Consider the following 19149-nt stretch of genomic DNA (forward strand, 5'->3'; position numbering starts at 1 on the left):
CCAGTGACATAATAATTAAGTGATATTTAAGTGAATTAAATAGCGGATTTGTTTGTATCTATTTTGATATCGAGAAGAATGGTCAAGCACCGAAAAGACGTGAGGGTACTAAACTTAAGAAACGGCTTGGTCACAGGAGAGTAAACAGGAAACGGCTGCCGTCGCGGCAGTGTATACCGGTAACAAGATATTGACACTGGCCGATAATGGCTGTTGGGCTAGCTGACGGGCGCAACTTGGCCGAAAAGCCGAGCGGCGACTTGAGAAAATGGGGTTGAAATTGGTGAGAGGCCTCTCTTCTCCCTCCCTCTCTCCCTCCCACCACCTCTTTCTCTGTCTCTCTTCCTTTCTTTCCTCTCTCGGGAATGGCGAGCTATCCGCACGGTGCTCCTTCAAGATACTTTTCCGCTCCAGAAATCGTCGCCATCGATTGGTTCTCGATATTGCAATGTCGACTAACTGGCGACACGTTCCCACAAGATTGGAGTATCCGATTATATGTGTTACCGCGAACAAAAAATTGATTGTGTAATTTTAACGGATTTTAAGCGCTTTTTAACAATGCTTGTTTTAAATTTGCGATAGTAGTATGGCTACCCTATAGTTCTATAGTGGATAATTAAAATATTGCATTTGACATTTTGCAAAAGTTTGAAATAAACGTAAATACTCAATATTTGTTCTTAACATTCTTAGTTAAACTTAAAAAGTATTGGATAAAGTATAATTTTTGAATTCGGTTGGCTAATTTTGAAGTTCAAAATATGAGAAATTTATTCCTCGGTTTTGTAATTCGTAAATGTCACAGACAGTTTATATTGCACAAAGTTATATTGCAAAATACGATCTCGAGTGGAGGGTAATATAATTGGAAACTTAACACGCGCGAGACGGACGGGGCTTGTTCGATTCCACGACGTTCATATTCGAGTGAAACGTGCTGCATTTCGAGGAACACGATCTTTTCTCCGGGAATATCGAATAATCCAGGACACATCTGCCGGTTGAGCCGATATCCGTCTTTGTCCCCGCAATAGTTGCCGTGTGATTTATACGTTAGAATATTGGCTCCAAGATGGCGTTACATCTACAGTGATGGATCGGCACGTTTTCTACTACAATCGCCACGCGAAATCACGACTCCCAAGTTGTTTCGCTTATTTCCAATGTAGTGCAGCGTGAATTATTCAGTACCCTGTCGCTTATCCCCTGGCTCTCCCTTCCTTTGTCGTCAGAGTTTTCTAAAAAAATACATCCACGTAGCAGAAAGATTTTTCAAACGACTTCCAAGATGACGAAATTATGTCGCAGAAATTACGGGAGAGGAAGAGCTGTCGTTTGATAAAATAGTCTGGCTCTTTCTCCGCTCACTTCTTGTCGAACGAACAGATAGGTCGTCGCCGTGTCCCACTCGAACGAGACAATATTGATGTGCGATGAGTTCAAGAGGTCCGGAGCAGGCACCATGGAACAACTTGCTCACCGCCGATAGGACGAGTGTCCTCTCGTTTTTCGAGTGGAGATAAATGCGGCGGAGGTCAGTTCCGGTTTTAAGACCGATTTCATCAACGGAGACTGCCGGTAACGTTCTTAATGGAAACGTCAGACGGCGATCCCGGAGCTACCGCAATCGCATCTGAATCCCCCTCCCTTTCACGGTAGCTTCGGAATAGATGAAGCTGATAAATCTATCGTACCATCGTGCTAATCGCTTCGTATTATTCGTACTGTGAGTTATCGCGATCAAGAAGCTACATTTATCAAGGGTGCGCATCGCGCGATCTTATTGTTATTCTAAAGCGTTGTCTCGCGGCTTGAAGCTTACACAAATATACGGCGTTACATAGTTGAAGTTTCATACATGTTTCATCTTTAATACATAACTATGCCAGGGGAGTAGTAGCGCATGCCTCGTCTAGTAGGCCCCTCGCGAAAATAATGCTGCTATGCGCCCAGCAGCAACAGCAACAGCAGCAGCAGCAGCAGCCAGTAACAACGGGTGCAACTTTGTGCACGTGGCTGCCAACGACGGCGCGAGATATGTCCGGGGCGCACGCCTTTCGTGAGAGTGCCGCATTTGCAAGACGAAACGGTTTCATTTCCTGGAATCCATTTTAGCGCCTCGCCTTCTGACAGGGTATTAGTAGTACATAGCTAACCCAGAACGAGCCGATTATACGCGCGTGAGCACCGGTGTCTCGTTTGTCGTCTTCGTAGTAGCTGCTATTTTCCCCGCCGGTAATGCTCTCACGCTGCAATTTCAAATATATCGATCTCTAATTGCCATGCATCCTGCATACGTTCCGCAGCAGCATTGCCGTGATTATAGCTGAATGATTATAACTGAATCTTCTCTTTATTACTAATTTCATCGTAATGGTTAATTTTCCAAGTTTGTTGTATGAATGAGTATTTTCTAGTCAAAATATGGCAATTAAATCGTAAGCTTTATTCGATCGCAGTTGGATCTTAGTACTGATATTTCTTGTGTGATTTCATATACAATTTTAAGTTTTATTAAAATTGCACATCGAATAAATTTTCAATTTTAAAACTGAGTTCTAAGCTAAACAAGAATAGCAATATTGTAATATTAAATTGATTATCAATTCAAAATTGTGTTTTTAATATCGAAAATTTATTCGTCGCGCAATTTAATAAACTTGAAACTGTGCTATGTATAAAATCAAGAAATATCAGCATTAAAATTCTGATATGTCCGAATTAAGTTCATCTTTATTAGTTGAGTAACATATCGGTTTATATTCTCTTATGATTGTTTTAATCGTGCTATTTTCATTAGAACAAGGTTCTATTTTAATGTCGATAAACGGACAAATAAAAATACTTCAAATAAATTCTATTAATTTTATAGAGGTATAAACTTAGTATTACATCGAGAAAAAAGTTGTTAAATTTGTTTGATTGATTTTTTCAACTCAATGAAATCTTTTTAATTCAAATATTTATGTATTTGATTTAATTACATAAAATATTTAAACTTTAATTTAAGCATTTATACATTTAACTTAATTACATATATTTAACTTAACTACATAAATACTTAAACTGAAAATGTTTAATCAAGTTGACAACTTTTTTACTCGGTGTACCAATGTAATGTTATTTCATTTCGTGTAGCATGAATACGATATAGGCAAATCTTGCTGATTTTGTAATCTCGATAACTGGTAATTCCTCGATATAATAAGCATAAAGTGAAACAGCTCGCGATAAGTTGGGTAGCATGAAATCTGTAATAGCGAACGTTATAAGCTCGTTGAAATTAGCATAAACTTGCCATCCGAAATATACATGGGGATAAATGCTCTTCGTTAATATTTTTTTCATTGTAATTTTACCCTACCGACAGAAAGATCTGCGTTTTTTCCACCCCGCAAGCAAAACATCGCGGTTGCGGCACCGCCCTGACGCTGCGGGACACACAGCGAGTCCTCGTATTTTATGCAGTTCACCGCGAAAGCGACTGGCGCGCGGCTATAAACCGTAATGTATTAGCAGGGAAATGTAAATTGAGCGCAAAACCACGGTTCGAAACAATGCTTTTAGTCATGGACGGGGTAGGGGTGTCGGCCGAAGAGCGGACCCGTGCGCGCGATGCCGGCTACTTCGTAAATTAACATTAACCCATTATAAATAAACGGTAACTCAAATTAATGCTAATGCCGTATCCGCGTATTTAAGCCGATAGCGCTCGCTGCTGTTCCGGCACCGACGATTGTATCGCGCGTATCAATTGTCGATCGCTGAGATTCATCGTCCTGTTTCATACAGAATAGGTATATCTAGCAACGTATATTCTTTCTCTCTCTCTCTCTCTCTCTCTCTCTCTCTGCTGACAGATATTAGCTAAGATATTACAACAGATTAACCTGAAAATGCATTCTGGTTCAATAATGTTTTATTACAATCACTTGCAAATCAGAAAGTTTTCCAGCAATCCGGTCTTAGATTGGCAAATAGGTGATAAGATCTCGTGCATTATTTAAATTCAAATGGATTTTACTTTAAAGAAGTTTAATTCTAACTTTCTGATCGGGATACTTAACGTTGAAAATGTAGAAGTTACGAAAGAAAGTGGCGCGAAACGAAAGTTTTGTTAAGAAGATATTAGCATTAAATTTATTAGTCTCGTAGTTGGTGTGGATTTTAATGTACTCGTTAAATATAAACGGCGCGCATCTGAGTTATTTCAAGCCTGAAGTCAGTCCTGATACGGGGCGTGTCATGCGTATTTTTACATGGCACTTCACAGCAATTACGGGGTGATGGAAGCTCGCATCAAATTGACGAGAAGGAATTGCGCGTATACGAGACGCGGCGGTAAACGCGAGACGAGAGCGTGTGATATCGAATTTCGATACTAAGACGATTCGGGTGTCGTCATCGCCGGCAGCGCTTTCGTATCTGACACGCTGCCTCGGTTCATTATACGGCGACGCTGGCGGCAGGGTGAGAAATGAGGAAAAAGGGAAGGGGAGGGGGAGAGAAAGGAGAGAAAGGCTGCAAAAGGACAGATACGCGGGAGGAAGCGAAGATGAGGCCGAGGACGGGACAAGGATAACGAAGAAGAGAAAGAGAAAGAGAGAAATAGATCGAAGGCACGAGATATGTTATCTGAATTCAAAGCAGACGTTGTAACAATGTTTCGCTTTTGCCACCGCGTGCATAATACAAGGTATCGAATTCGGGAACATACGAGCATGCATGCAGTTAGATCGCTGGTGGCGTCGCTTGGCTGTGATATTAAGAACGGAGCGTAAAAGAGGTAGAACGCAACATGTGGCCGTGTTACCCAGTTATTATTAATCATCTTTCTCTCCGATGATCTTTTACTATTTTCTCTCATTAAATTTTTCTTCGTCATTTGCCTGTTCTTTTCAACTATCTATTATGCATTGTATTACACAAAAATTACTGTAATATTTTAAGTAGCACTAGTTTTACGAAAGCTTACGCGTGTTTGAACAACTCGCAACTCGCTAAAACGGACAATACAATTGTATACCGCTGCAAGTTTCTAAGAATGTCGAACGTACTCGAATGTACTCGAGAATGTACTAGAGTGAAGATTATTCGTCGAATTTTATCCTCTCTCGCCTCTTACTCTTTCTCCCTACGCGTATCCATCTGCGTATCTAACTTGCGTCCGCGTCTTCTGGCGTTAATCCAGTTTCCACTCGTGGCGAACGCGTTTGCCTTGCGAACGAGTTTGTCAGTGAAACGGTGCACTATTAAATCTTAACTGCGTTCGCACGAGAACGTGCAGCGCAGCAATGCGCAGTGAATGCACACATTGAATAAATTAGAGAGGTGGATAAACACACGAGAATCAGCATCACCGGTCCTCTCCCCGCGGCGGAGAACATAGTGCGCGCCACCCTATCTCTCGCCCCTCCGCAATGGCCTCTTCGTTTAGTCGTTCGCAACGACGACGTGCCGTTTTCGTCATTGTGTTGCCGGATGAAAGCGGCTAACGCGCGTTTCTCGTTCTACTTGCACTATTAACGTTCTACTTCTGGGTAGAGGCGCTACGTCGTAAACGCGTAGAATTGTTCATCCGCGTTAGACGCATGTCTCTCGCTTTCGCGAATTCTCCGTTGCATTCAGCACTATTTTTGAGAAATAGCGGTATTAGTCGGCTTGTGCACAGTTCGTTCGACACACGCGGTGTATTTAGGCTACAAACACGGTGCACAAACACGGAGTTTGGATTATACATGCATAAACACGACGTGTGCGAAGTACATACCGGAAGATTTACAATGCATGTGAATCGGGCGTTTTGATTAACGACGAAAACAGCGATGCGTCAGTCGGGCGTGCGGGGTAATTTCTCAAAGCGATTATCCGTCCGCAGGTCGCGACGCTTTGCTCCTGATGAGACTGTACCTCACGGCGGTCCATAGTATTTAGACCGTGGCCTAACCCGCTACCAGGTCCCGGCACCAGGGAGGCCTGGGGCGAGAAGGGGTGGCAGCGCAATGTAATTAATAGGGAACACAATGGCTGTCTTGCGGAGACCGGGACGGATGGGGGTGGTTACGGAGGCGAGCGGCTGTGTAGAGGCCGCCAAGTAACGCGAGGGGTGGTAGTAATGCGTTCTGACGGATGCCGGTTGAGAGAGAGGCGACGTCTCCTGCGTGGCGGTGACTTCTGGGTCACAATAGGGTGCTCCTCTTCTGCACATTGTGCGAATGTAGAGCCTTCTACACACGTACGTCAGGCATCCCGGCTTGCTTCGCGAGGAAAACGGGCCCGCAATTCCTCGCCATCGTCCTCTTTCGTTTCTCCTTGTCCCATCGGAACCGTGTGCTTCGTCTTGCGTCACGCAATCGTGACGTCAATTTACCTCCGAGAGCTTACACAGGACTTTTTTCTCCAATGAGAAACACACCGATACATTTCCCTTCTGTAAAATTATATGTATACGCTCAAGCAGGAAGAAAAATTCTTTATTATTTAAAATTTTTTTATAAATTAATTTTCTAACTACTTATTAATTGAGTTTACTTTACTTACTGTCAATGTAACATTACCTATTGTCAATGAGTAAAGTCAATTAGTGATAGACATATTTAGGAGAAAGGATAAGTTTTGCTGAAATATTTAAAAAATTTAGTTAGGTACAGATTTGAAAATAAGTTTATTATTGTTTTGACATTTTAGAAATCAGTTTGAGCATGCCACATAATTATTTTGATAGTCTAACAAAAATTATTTTCAGATTTATATCCAAGTTCTTAGAAAGTCTGTGCAGTTCTGAAAAATCTTCTTTTTCTCCCTCTAGCGAATATTTTCCAAAGAACATCATCTACAATAGGTAAGATTTGTAAGGATTGCAAATTTTCTATTTATACTATAGATGCTCCGATGCCAGAGACTTGCATGTTTCACATTCGTGTCAAATCTTCACATGTCGCGTATCAAGTTATCGTGTTGCCATGTACTGAACACATAACTCGAGCACGCGACTTGCATCTTCGCTTCTTCGAGACGCGCTTACGGATTCAGGCACCGCGCCTCTGTGTCTTATCGGCGTGCCGCGTTTCGGTTCTCAGTACTTATCGCGGTCACCGGTACACGGTCTGTGAGCGTTATCTCCAAACCGGAATTAACCAGGCGGTGCCGATGTATCCTGTTCGTGCCGAAACAGCCCGGATGGCTTGGCTGACGCCCCCCCTAATGGTAATTCTAAGCACGGGCCGACCTTCCCACACGGCAGTTCCTCAAAGTCTCGGGTAGCTATGCCTTTGCACCAAGACGAATGTGCACTATGCGCGCACGAACCTGCTGGTTGTTGCATCCCTCCGCGTCCTCCCTGAGGGCTGAGCGTGCGGAGGGCTGCTGCGGTCTATAACGGCTAAACATGCACGGCTGAGCATGGATAAATGATTCAGAGTTTTAGAAATATGGAAAGTGGAGTGGCTTTAGGTAGATAGGCGGATAGGTAGAAGCGCGGAGACGGAACGGAAATAGGTGTCTACCTATCGAGGTGGGCATGCGATTGCTAAGAGTGCTCTCTTCTTGGATACAACTCTCGAATGCATACGTTTGTACGCACCTCGCCCGGCAGTGGTGGTCATTTCCTCTGATTCACGAAGAATTCGCGACCTCCCATCCTCTTTTGGCCCAACCGAAATCAGCTTGTGAAATATGCTCGGTCGCGTTTATGCGATCGCATAGATATCGCGCGATTCACGGCCGGTCGGATCTATTCTCGATTTGTAGTACCGGCCGATATTCGGTACTGAATACGGAACTGGAATTGTATGGCCCGATGTATCTCACCATCGCCGCCGAATATAACGAAATTTCGCGACGGGCCAACGATTTTGACTAATGGGCAGGAAATTGCTGGGTACTCTTCATAAATCAGAGAGTCTAGACTTCGATTATGCGGTGAAACGTTGAGTGCGAGTCGCTTTATTGATCACGCTCACATCGATCGACAAAGTTGTTATCGCGTTATAAACAGGCGGTGCAATCGGAATGCGGCGATATGTTCGACCGATGATTGAAAGCATGGCCGCATCTAAATCTCATTGTCGTAAAATATCACCGATTATTGATGAGGGAAGATCGTTCCGTGCCTCTTTACAGATGTATCAATTGAAATAATATTATGAAAGATGTCTCGATTTAATAATGGCAATCACATAAAAATTTTCACACTATTCCGCAACACATTTTGCGGTCCGTTATCCTTTAAACAAGAAGTGATAATGAGTAGGAGAAATCACGGCTAGCCGCTTTCGCTATTATGTTAATTTCGTTTTCCTCGAGAGAATAAATTTTCTTTCAATTTATACCCAACGCTGCCTGGCCTGGTTATGACCGACCCAGTTTACTGCGGGAGGATGATATTCCGGCGTTGAGCGCCTTCGCCCTAGTCTGATCCGAGGCTTACCAAACTTACTCATATCACGCTCTCTATCCGGCCCTCGTATGTACTTATGTACGGGCTTGTGCCTATACCGGCTGGGCATTTACCAAATTCGGTGTAAGGGTAGGCGTGGAAGCGATCGGAAATTAGGAACCATGTGGCGAGAGTCCCGAGTGTCGGAATTTCAAAACGTTCCGACAACTCGCCGAGCCCTGGAAAGAATGTGAAACTCGCTCGAACTTTACACACACGTGTCACGTATGCGCGCGCGTGCGCGTATACGTTTATATACGTATGCATATAAGCGTATATGTAATGCAAAGGGAAGGAAGGAAGGGTTGGAGGGAGGGAGGGATGGGTAGAGCCTAGCGGAAAATCTGTACTCGATATGAGTCGGGAGCAAACCGACGCGTTTATATATTATTTAATATCGCGAACAGAAGTATAGAGGATCAAATAACTTAAAAAAAATAAAAAAATAAAAAAATAGAGAGAGAAACAATGAGGGATATTATCAACATGAAAGCATAATTATATCTACATTTACAATACATTTATGATGTTCTGTAGTTTGTCAGATGTTACCTGAAAAAGATGCGATAATGCTTGCAGAATAAACGCTACTCTGATTTATTATTCATAATTCAATGCATAATTCAGTGCATAACCGAAAAACATCGTCAGCCCTGTATTTAGCCTCTGTAGGAGGCGGTCAACAATGATGTCACGCTTCCATTATGGAAATATCCGGTCTAGTCCAATTTTGTTTTCAGTAAGCAACGCCCGATATTTAATCAGTTTTAGCCAAATGTTGTATAACCGTATAACGCGGGTAACGAAATTCTGATAGTACCCACAGGGGCACTTTTATTTCCAGTTTACGTTATCGAAATAGAGAAAATCAATTTATAATGCTAACGGCGGTTATAGACCGCGTACACCGTTTCCTGCACAATTATCACGTTACGTTAATTTTACTATAGCCTACAATTAATAGGTTATTGCAAATTTAATCAATCACTGTATTATAAACTTCCCAGCCGTCTGGTCCGTTACGTATATAAGAATGGTTTTCGCCAGCGAAAACAACGGAAACGCGCGGGGTGGGCATTTTAATCATAGAAAATTTATATTAATGGTTCATACGCCATAATTGGTATATTTCATAATTCGCCGGTAACGCCGACGATGCGGTCGGGTGCGGTTTGACCTGACATGAGAGAGTCACGAATCTCCCCTCTCTCTCTCTCTCTCTCTCTCTCCCCTTTTGCATCCCTTTCTGTCTCTCCCTCTTTCTCTCTCTCCAAAAATCAAAACCGCTCCGTTGTGGCTGTACTCACTACGGGGTGGTTGCCCTTTTTTCAGTGAAATAACGTTAATTGATTGGTAATCGCTCGCGCGTGGGTCGCTACGTCATCAAGAATGCATAAATATTTGTTGTTCGGGTGCGACGGGCAGGAGCGCCGTTAAATGCCGCCGTCATATTGTGGCCGTACGGTTATTAAAGCGCGCGCGAATGCCGCGCGAATTCGTGGCAGCTTTATTCGAATAATTTTCAAGTGGCCCGGTATATATGCATTGGCGGGCTCGACCGGTTGGGGCGGAAATTTAAATCCGGATGCGCAAGAGCGGCATGCGTTAAAATGTCGCCGAGCGTTTGTAAAAATTATCCAACTATATTCATTGTTTTTTAATTCTTGGCGTGCGCGAAATCGCAATCTGCGTGATGTACGAATAAATTGCGACCGCGCGTAGCTTGGAGCTTATTTAATTTGGCTTTACGCGGAAAAAATACTGTAATCGGTCGGATGCTCTCGCGTATCATGAGTTTACCGTATATATTTTTCGACGAGCCTCCCAGCGCGATAAAATCACGCGGCCGTAACACATCGAGTTCTATGGTTCGGGAAATTGAGGTCCCGGGTTTACAACGTTCTTGCAAGTAAACCGAAAGAATTACTCGCGCGATACACGTGTACGTCTATCCTGGGAAACGCGCCCGCTGCATTCGAGTTATCGCGCTGGCGTTGGCTCTGTCACGATTGTTTTCGGTTCGAGTGCCAAGACTGTAGTCGCGACCAGGCGCGAGAGCTTCTTTCCTCCTTGCTTCTCATATTTTTTCTTCTCATCGTTGATTTACCGTCGGTAATTCCGTTAAGAGGCCACCGTCGTCGATTTACGACTCGTCGAATGTTCTAATTCACTTTTCCGTCCCCACCGCGCGCTATTCCGCCACCGGCCTTTGCGATCTTTCGCGCGGGATGCGTGTTTCGCTGATATACATCGCGAACGCGCCCACGGACCCGCTGAAAACACACTCATCGTTTCCGTCTTTCTGCTGGTTGTGTGCACGTATGCACCTGCGATGGACGTGTGTACGGGGAGTGATGGCGAACGAGAGCGCTCGGTAATTGATTGGCTCTAATCCTAAACTCTCGTGCGCATCGGCAGTTCCGGTGTAATGCGGCTTTACGACTTTCGCGATACGCCGTCGTTGAGGAGCCTAGGTGCTCTCGAGAGCGGTGCACGGTTGGATGCGAAGCGAGGTAAATACGCGCCGGCGATACGAAGACGACGAGGGACGAATTACGTCATTTTAATCAATTATTAAACTTGCCGGAAGAAACGGTCGTTCGTCTGCTCATCCGAGAATCCGGCTGTACCTACCGGGTGTTAAACTTGAAGACACTTGTCACCTTTGTTTCGTCGCTATCGACACGTTCAAGCGATTCGCATAAATTTGTAAAATCACGAGCTTCAGTTGGTGAAATCAATTTGCAAGTATCGCGAATTGCACGACGAGTACAACGGTAGCATCGCGAGCTTCATGTTTCGTTTCGTACACGATGGTTTTGCAGGTAGACGATGGATGGTGTGGAAGCCTACCTGCAAAAGTCTCAATGGCACAAAGCTTACACATTTAAGTGGCAACATAAACGACGAGTATTACGTTTCGCAAGTGTGCACGTGCTAGTTGGGGTCAAGCTGCATTATAATGATAACGAGAAAGCCACCTCGGTACGAAAGAGCCGGCGGAAGCAGTTTCGGGTCAGATCCTCGTGAAACCTAGAGATGGCTACGTGCAAAACATTAAGTTGCATTACGGTACGCTGAAGATTTCCTACTTAGGTAACTGTTCCCTCTTGGAAATACGATGTGACAAATAATTTCGACTAATTCTGTGTTAATTGGTTTTTTTGGAAATCGATAAACCATTTCTCGAGGCATATAGATGATCTCTTTCTTACTTTTATTCGTTAGACACTTAATGATTTATTACGTAGAATTAAAAATGCAAAATTGAAGACGTCTTAGAATATTCCAATTCATTTAATAAGATTTTATTATTTCTACACATGAAATTTTTCCGAGAGTGTCGAAATAGCGTTGATTTCAGTTTCAATAATTTTTATACATAATCTTAACTTAAAGCAAAGTAATAAGAAATTTTTTTTCCCGAAAAATATTACAGATAAATTTGAAATTAAAATGATATTAAAATCGAGAAGAAATATTTTCTGCGTTGATATATTTTTGAAATTCTGTATCTAAAGGAGTTTATAAATTTTATTTATAAATTTTGGATAAAAGCCGAGAAGAAAGCAACGAAGCAACAAATAATTTTCGGAACGTCGCTAGCGGGTAGCATCTTGCTGCATCTGTTTGCTAATGTTTGGCGCTAATCCGGCAAATCCCGTGGCACCCTCGCGCATTAAAGTCGGCCTTAGATGAGCCCCGAGATGGCGTAGGAAGAGAGAAGGGTTACGGGAGGTTAGTCTCGACGGGTGAAAGAGAGAGAGAGAGAGAGAGAGACAAAGAGCGAAAAGGGAGAGAACGGGCTTACAGCGGGATGGAAAGGGCGTTAGACGAAGGAACCCTTTGCAAAGGGTGGGTTGTATGGTAACGCTACTTGGCGATGAGGCTAATATGCATGCGCTCGACCCGGCCAAAGTTCACTTAGATCGCATTGCATTGCATTACGCGGTATTACAACGGTGCTCCATCTCGTACGGTGCAACCAACCAGCGGAGCAGGGTGATACAGGTGAGAGAGGAAGGAACGGAACCTCCGCCGGTGACCTCGTACATCCCTTGTCACTATCATCTCTCGGAGTTCCGCTCCTCCACCGTCCACGGATCCTTTGACCTTTATGTTCTCTCGATGTGGCCAACCCACCGTCCAACGTCGTCCCGTTTCTCGAACGGCAAAGGGACAACGCATGCTTAATAATTTACGCGGCACAAGTGGCCTGGAACTTTACCGTGAGTTATGTCATACTTGCCCATGCATTCTCGCGCGCGTGGACACGGGACCGTGTCTCGGCATATACGCGCGAGTACACCCACGAGGTTGGCCAATACCGCGGGGCTAGATGATACCGTTTATATACGCGCGCGTACGTATGTGTCTGTGTGTGCATGTGCTCGGAGGGAGCTGGCAAGGTAACAGCATCCTACATGCGTGAATTATTGCACGTAGGCTTTCTAGGGCATATGCGCCTGATATCGTAGAGTTATATTTTTCGGGTGTCTTTCTCGCGCGTTCAACGTGGCGGAGAAGCCGCCGCTGGGACACGTCGAGGTAGTTGGCTGGTATAAACCGCGGATATACACCATGTAATACCATGACGACGAGAGTAGGCCCCGCGGAGTGTGTCGGTATAAATCATGCGTGACTTAACTCGCTTTCGGCGTATATCGGGCGGTGAAAAAACGGAGCTAGGGGCTAAGTCCGTAATTCCGCTCTGCACGAGCTACCGAAAACGTTGCAGTCTTTCTGACGGTCCGAGAACGTCAGATATACATACTCCCAATACGAAGAGAACGCCGTGCCGTGATTAATTCTCCGGCGAGAGTACTTTTCTCTGAAAAACGGCTGCGTTCCATCTCCCGGTTCTGGAAACTGTTAGTTTCTCTTTCGCATTGCTCGATTCGTGTGTGTATCGGTTTGCGTAAAACCAATAAAATGTTTTTCTGTATACACGGTGTCTAACTTTCAAACAATTTCTTTTGCACGTAGATTTTTATTTAGAAACTTATATTTTAATCTACAGCACAAATGTCGAATCATCATTTTCTGCACAAGCTAATCTAAATTAATTAGTTTCTAACATTAAACTTTTTGAGATCGTAAACAGATTACATGATATTATACTTCATTTTTAATTATACGTTAATAGAATTTAAATCAAAGTGCAGATATTGAGATTTTTCAAATTGATATAAAAAGTTGCTGGGACACAATAATATGCACAAGTCACTAAAATTTTTACTAAAAGATTAAGAAATTCACAAATAGAAGTTGAATGATTTTGAGACACCATGTATAAGAGTATCGATGATTCCGCCCGCTTTTTGTCCTAATCGTAACATTATCTACGGACCATAGCGCACTTTTTGCAGATCACATTTCGCATCTCCGCCGTTCGGTGAGAAATTCGTACACTTTCGGGCAATTTCCTCGCTACTATAAATCAACGTCGACGTCGTCGAGTTTATCGCGTGTACGTTGAGCGTTGTCGATGTCGAACATTCTTCGCACCTTTTTCGCCATGGTTTCATTATAGCGAAAAATATAAATCAATAAGATTTACACAGGCGGAGTAGCTGCATGTTACATCGAGCGACACGTCATTGATCCCCCAATATTTCGAGATTGACGTTAGCCAAGCTTGTCCCGATGTCAGCGGAATCCCGGCAAGCTTTCCAAACTGCGCGCAATTTTTCATGAAAATATAGTGAGTCGTATAACAGAATTATGCATTGAGCATTAATAATATATTGCATCACGAAATACTTTAACCTGGAAAAAAGTGATCATACTCTTAAGGCAATTAAATTATTATCAGGACAATTGATAATGCTGTCAATAGTGATTTTTTTTTAACTTTTTATTATTACTTGAATGTATCCGAGTACAAAGTACGTTCTACTTATTATTACAAGAGGTAATAGTACAATATTCCAGCTGATAACAGTTACTAGAATCTGTTATAATTACATTACAACCATACATAACGAACAGGTTTGCGCGAGTTTATACCAAGTTTTACCGAGATTATCGGATTTTTAAAATATATCCATTTTATCTAGGCTACCTCTGTATTATTCTTAGCATTTCAATTGAATGTTAAGAGGATTAAAATCATTCGCGGGAAGATGCTTGTTTCGTGGCTGCGCATTCCCGTTCACTCTCGCGACAAGGTTTCAGCTTCGACGAGCAAGCAAGATAGCTTTTCAAACAGAAACAAAGGGTTACTTCACACGGTTGGATGAACGCTATGAGCGTAACGTTTGGCCAAACCATTGTACTGATCGCATTTTTTTCGAGAGATGGGAAACGATGTTTTCTTTCCACCCTCTGCCCCGCGAACCTACATTTAACCTCGTCTACTCTCGTTTTCTCCTTAGAGAAGAACAGCGATCGATAAGCGTGAAGTCTACACATATGTTCTAACTAAATTCGGAGATACGTGCGCCCGATGTTACTTCTCATGCGTATACATGCAGACACCAAATTTCTAGCAACAATGGCGGCAACGCCCCGTTGCAGCGTGGACCGTGATGTATAAATGCAGGCGTTTTGCATCGCGGATGTTCGCATTTATAGATATCAGCTCGGCTAGTCGGTAGTCGCCGTTTCAACGAGGCTGAATATTGTAACGTAGGAAATGGAACGAAAAAGCTTGTCGCGAAAAAAGCCGGCCGTTCACGGGTGTTGCCGCGGCGGCGCAACGTTCAGAGACTCGGATAAATAGAGCGTCGCGTAGCTTTGTATTCGGTTGAATGTTTTCGATTCTAACACGGCGAATAAAGTCGCGGATTTCGTTTCCGCATATAAGGCTCTCGCGTGCAGAAATGGAAGCCCATCCATACATTCACATAGATATACGCGCGCGCGAGGGAGGGAGAGTCGTTAATGAGACGTGCACGTTTACACGCGCTTGTTCGAGTGTGCGTGCTTACTAGAGGGTCGGTTTAGTACGATGCGATCGAGTAGCGCACGAGGCGATGACTCAGCTCGCCAACCCCCTATAAGACAGGGAACCCCATTATGCCAGGTACCCTTTTCAGCGTTGTTATAGCGAAAGCAGCGTCCATAAAAGCGGCGTAACGCCGATTGCTGTGATACATTTTTATCGAACGTGAAGAGTTGAAAAAAGATCAGCTCGTGCGAATGCAGTTACTTGCCGCATTTCATTCATCGGCACACGTTACTTCCAATTAATGTGTCATTGTACTTTTTTTCCAAAATTGTATCTAGAGTATATGATATAATTATATAAAAAAAATCTGACGTAACAGTCGTTTGAAATGATGTTACCATGTAATCGACATTTTTGTCGAAATTACTAAATGTAAAAATTTCGAAAAAAATTCTTCTTTCTTAAAGCAACGTTTTCGCTTGAAATTGTAATTCTTAAATTTTACTACAGCCTTCTTATCTTTTTTTTAGAAATGTTTCCTACCTTTCTGATAATATCTTACCTGATAATCGTCGCTGGATCGGCATGATTAGAAAATCCGTTTTGCTAGAATCCAATTTCGATGCGAATTCGGGTGAATGGGGCATCAGAGATTAAGGGCGGTCCGTGAAAATGGATGGTGCACATGCTGCTGCTAGGGATGGTAGGTAGGCTAATAAGAGGGAGCAAAGACGCCCTCGCAACGCTCGGCAAGGTCTCGGCACAAGGGGAAATGCGCCCCCCTCGAACATCGAGATGGGGTGACGTCGTCGTAGGGGTGGCACGCAGGCCAAGAGGGGTGGAGTGGGTGTTTGTATGTGTAAGTAATTTCCCCGTGGACGGTGGCGTCAGGGTGCGCGGTGCCGATCAGGCCGAGGGTCGTTCAACCATCAGTGTTGTCTCGTGTCTCGTGCAGCGTGTCGTAGTTTCTATTCTCTCGTGATCGTGAACGTGCTGTACTTGTGATCGTTTAGTTTAGGATATCGTCTAGGTAGGACGGCTGACCGTCACAGTCGCCAATGTGAACTATCGGCAAACGGTCACGCGGCGGAAGTAATCTGCGCAACTGCCACCGAGCAGAGATATTCGGCGTGATAAACTGGGTCTCGGAAACTAGATCAACTACGTATACGAAATTAAGAATTAAAGGGGAAGCGCTCGGACAACTACGCGCGTGGGAGTCGCGCTACGAGTTATCGCTCTCTTGCTTTACCGAAGTTTGCGATAAAATCACTGCGCGTTTGGCTGATATCACAAAATTTTACGGTGGCGGATCGCGAGATATTTTGCCGTCGTACATCAAGAAACGTATAAAAGTGTCTGTTGTTTGTGAAAGTGTGGTATCGTGATCGACTTCTGTTCGTCATTAATTTCTTATCGGATATACTTTGAGCGAATATTTTGGACTGGTGACGCTACAAATTTCATGACATTGAATAACGAAAAACCTTTCATTACTGTTACAAGCGATATGTCCAACGACACCGACACTACATTCGTCGAATGACCGCGTGGTGTTCATGCACATGCGCGCATGTAAAATCGTCTATCTGTAAGCTCCGATCAGCTGTAGGCAAATGCGTGCATGTTAACACACGTACACAGACGCAATACACGAAGATCGTTCGGCATATCGCTTGATTCCACGTATTGTAACACAATGCTTTTATCGTCAATAATTATTTAAGCGAATTTGATTGTATCTGTGCTTTTTATTCCGTGTGAACATTCATAGCCCCCGCTTCGGAACAAACGCGTATCATCACGTATCTAATGCATACGAGTGTATCTTAAACAGTTGTTGAACTATCTCGTTATTCTACGTTGCAAAATTCATTAATCGTTGCATGCGCGTTATTAGACTTCCTCCCATTGGCGTTTCCTCCTGTGTTCTCTCTCATTCTCTCGTCTCTCGTTCTTGTTAAGTATTTGCTTTCTTGCGCGCTCTCCGCATTAGCCATTCTCCACCCTCTTTACGGTGGTTCTATCTCGTTTCTGCATCCCTCTTTCCTTCTCCCGCTATCCCTGCACCTCGCTCTGTTTTTTCCGTTTCTACGAAGATTACGCTATCGTGTATTTTTTATCGAGCTCCTGATTAAAACCACCCTACGAACCGCCCGTTAGCTCTCCTCGCCGCTTCGTGACTGCCGTTTTCGGCGAATAACGCCTCCGTTTCACGACAACCTTCCACTCCCTCGAAGACGAGAGTTAACGAGTACCTCCGTGACGGTTAATTCACCCCCTTTTCTCTCCCCGGTCCCTTCACGTGTCAAGTACTCACTGACTTCGTCGCGGTCGTGCTTTATGCTGCGCGTGGCGATAAGTAATCAACGAACGCCATCGTTACTCGAGGCCACGTGGTGATCGGTGCTCGCCTTTCAAGGTGAAAGGAAAAAGAGCGAAGCTAGTGATCCGAGTGCGAGAGAGAAGCGAAATTCGTGAAAAGAAAAGTGACAGCGAAACTTAGCTGCGTAAAACTTGGTCTTGCTCGGGTTAAGAAATGCTGATACCGGTGCCGACATCGCCCTCGTCCAGCAACGACGACGGCGTCATCAAACTCTTCGTCGGGCAAATACCACGTCATCTCGAAGAAGACGCTCTCCGTCCAATGTTCGAGGAGTTTGGCAAGATTTACGAATTCACCGTGCTCAAGGATAAATACACGGGAATACACAAGGGTAAGGATTCAACGCGAGAGACGTAGAATTCCTTAATAAATTACGAGACATCGCGTCTCATTCTTATAAGAATTAATTATTAAAAAATTTCAAAAACGCAAAACTAGTGCGAGTCAATCGAGCAGATAAAATTATCACGCTCATAATAGCCGCTTTGGGTTTTTAATTTTTGTCAGTTTCGCGAGTCCGTTTATCTTAATTATTTATTAACTCATTCAACGTATAAAATTTCTGTCCTGAAATCGAGTAAGCTCCAGCGCGATAAAACTAAAAAAAAAAAATCCTTTAAAAAGAACATGAGCGAAAGCTCACGTCACAGCGACATATTAAAATTTTTATACTCTGGTTCTTACGTCCAGTTAGAGAGGGAAACTATTAGGAAACGTCCGCGTTTCAGCGGGATGTCATTTTAGCGGCGGCGCCACGTCGCGCGCTAACGTTACGAAATTATTTTTACGAAGCACCGCAGTCGCCAGCCACTAAATCCAAGCGGCCGGGCGCTCATTAATTTTTCAGCCGCGCAAGGACACGTAGAACTCGTTGCGCCGAGTGAAGCGTAATTCCGACGGTAACGATGAGGCAAGCGAGAGGATGCGCGCGCGCGCGTACGAGCGAGCGAGCGACGGCACCCTCGGCGGCTTTCGAAGCGCGACCGAGAGATTAATCAGGATTTATTCTTTTGTCCCCCGCGACGTAGTGTATGGCGTCCGGGGGCCGCGGTCAGGGTCGCGCGGAGAAGAGAGAAAGAGAGAGTGAGAGAAACGGTGAGGAAGAGAGGTAAAGAGAAAGAGAGAGGGAGAGACGAAGGGGTCGTATAGCGGAAGGGAAGTCAGGGAAGGGATCGTGTGGGTGCGAGAGCGTGCTAAGCCGCGGCGAAACAATAAATTTCGCGGGCATTCACGTCGATCGCCGAGAGGATGAGCCGACGTCGACGATCGACGGCCTTTGTTGGCCGACCGTAAGCCATCCTCCCTCCCCCTCCCCTCCACCCCCTCATCCTACCCGCGCGTCGGTACAACACCCTACTGCGCGCCGTTTCCTCCTCATCTCCCCGTCTCTGTCGTCCCCATCCTCCGCGAATGGCGATGCGCCATCCAGAC

General features: G+C 44.3%; 1 protein-coding gene across 13 annotated transcripts in view; it reads left to right on the forward strand.

Annotated features, from left to right (window-relative positions):
* Positions 1-17856: 17856 nt before the first annotated feature.
* The window catches only part of LOC105201456 (CUGBP Elav-like family member 4), a 574742-nt gene continuing 573449 nt past the window's right edge, over positions 17857-19149 (forward strand). For all 13 annotated transcript variants that reach the window (XM_039448049.1, XM_039448052.1, XM_039448055.1 and 10 more), the window contains exon 1: positions 17857-18049. In XM_039448049.1, coding sequence (XP_039303983.1) covers positions 17872-18049 — 178 coding nt within the window. In that variant the 5' untranslated portion in view covers positions 17857-17871. The remainder of the gene's footprint in view (positions 18050-19149) is intronic.

This window comes from Solenopsis invicta, chromosome 4 (genome assembly GCF_016802725.1).
Source record: "Solenopsis invicta isolate M01_SB chromosome 4, UNIL_Sinv_3.0, whole genome shotgun sequence".
In the NCBI taxonomy this organism is placed as follows: Eukaryota; Metazoa; Arthropoda; class Insecta; order Hymenoptera; family Formicidae; genus Solenopsis; species Solenopsis invicta.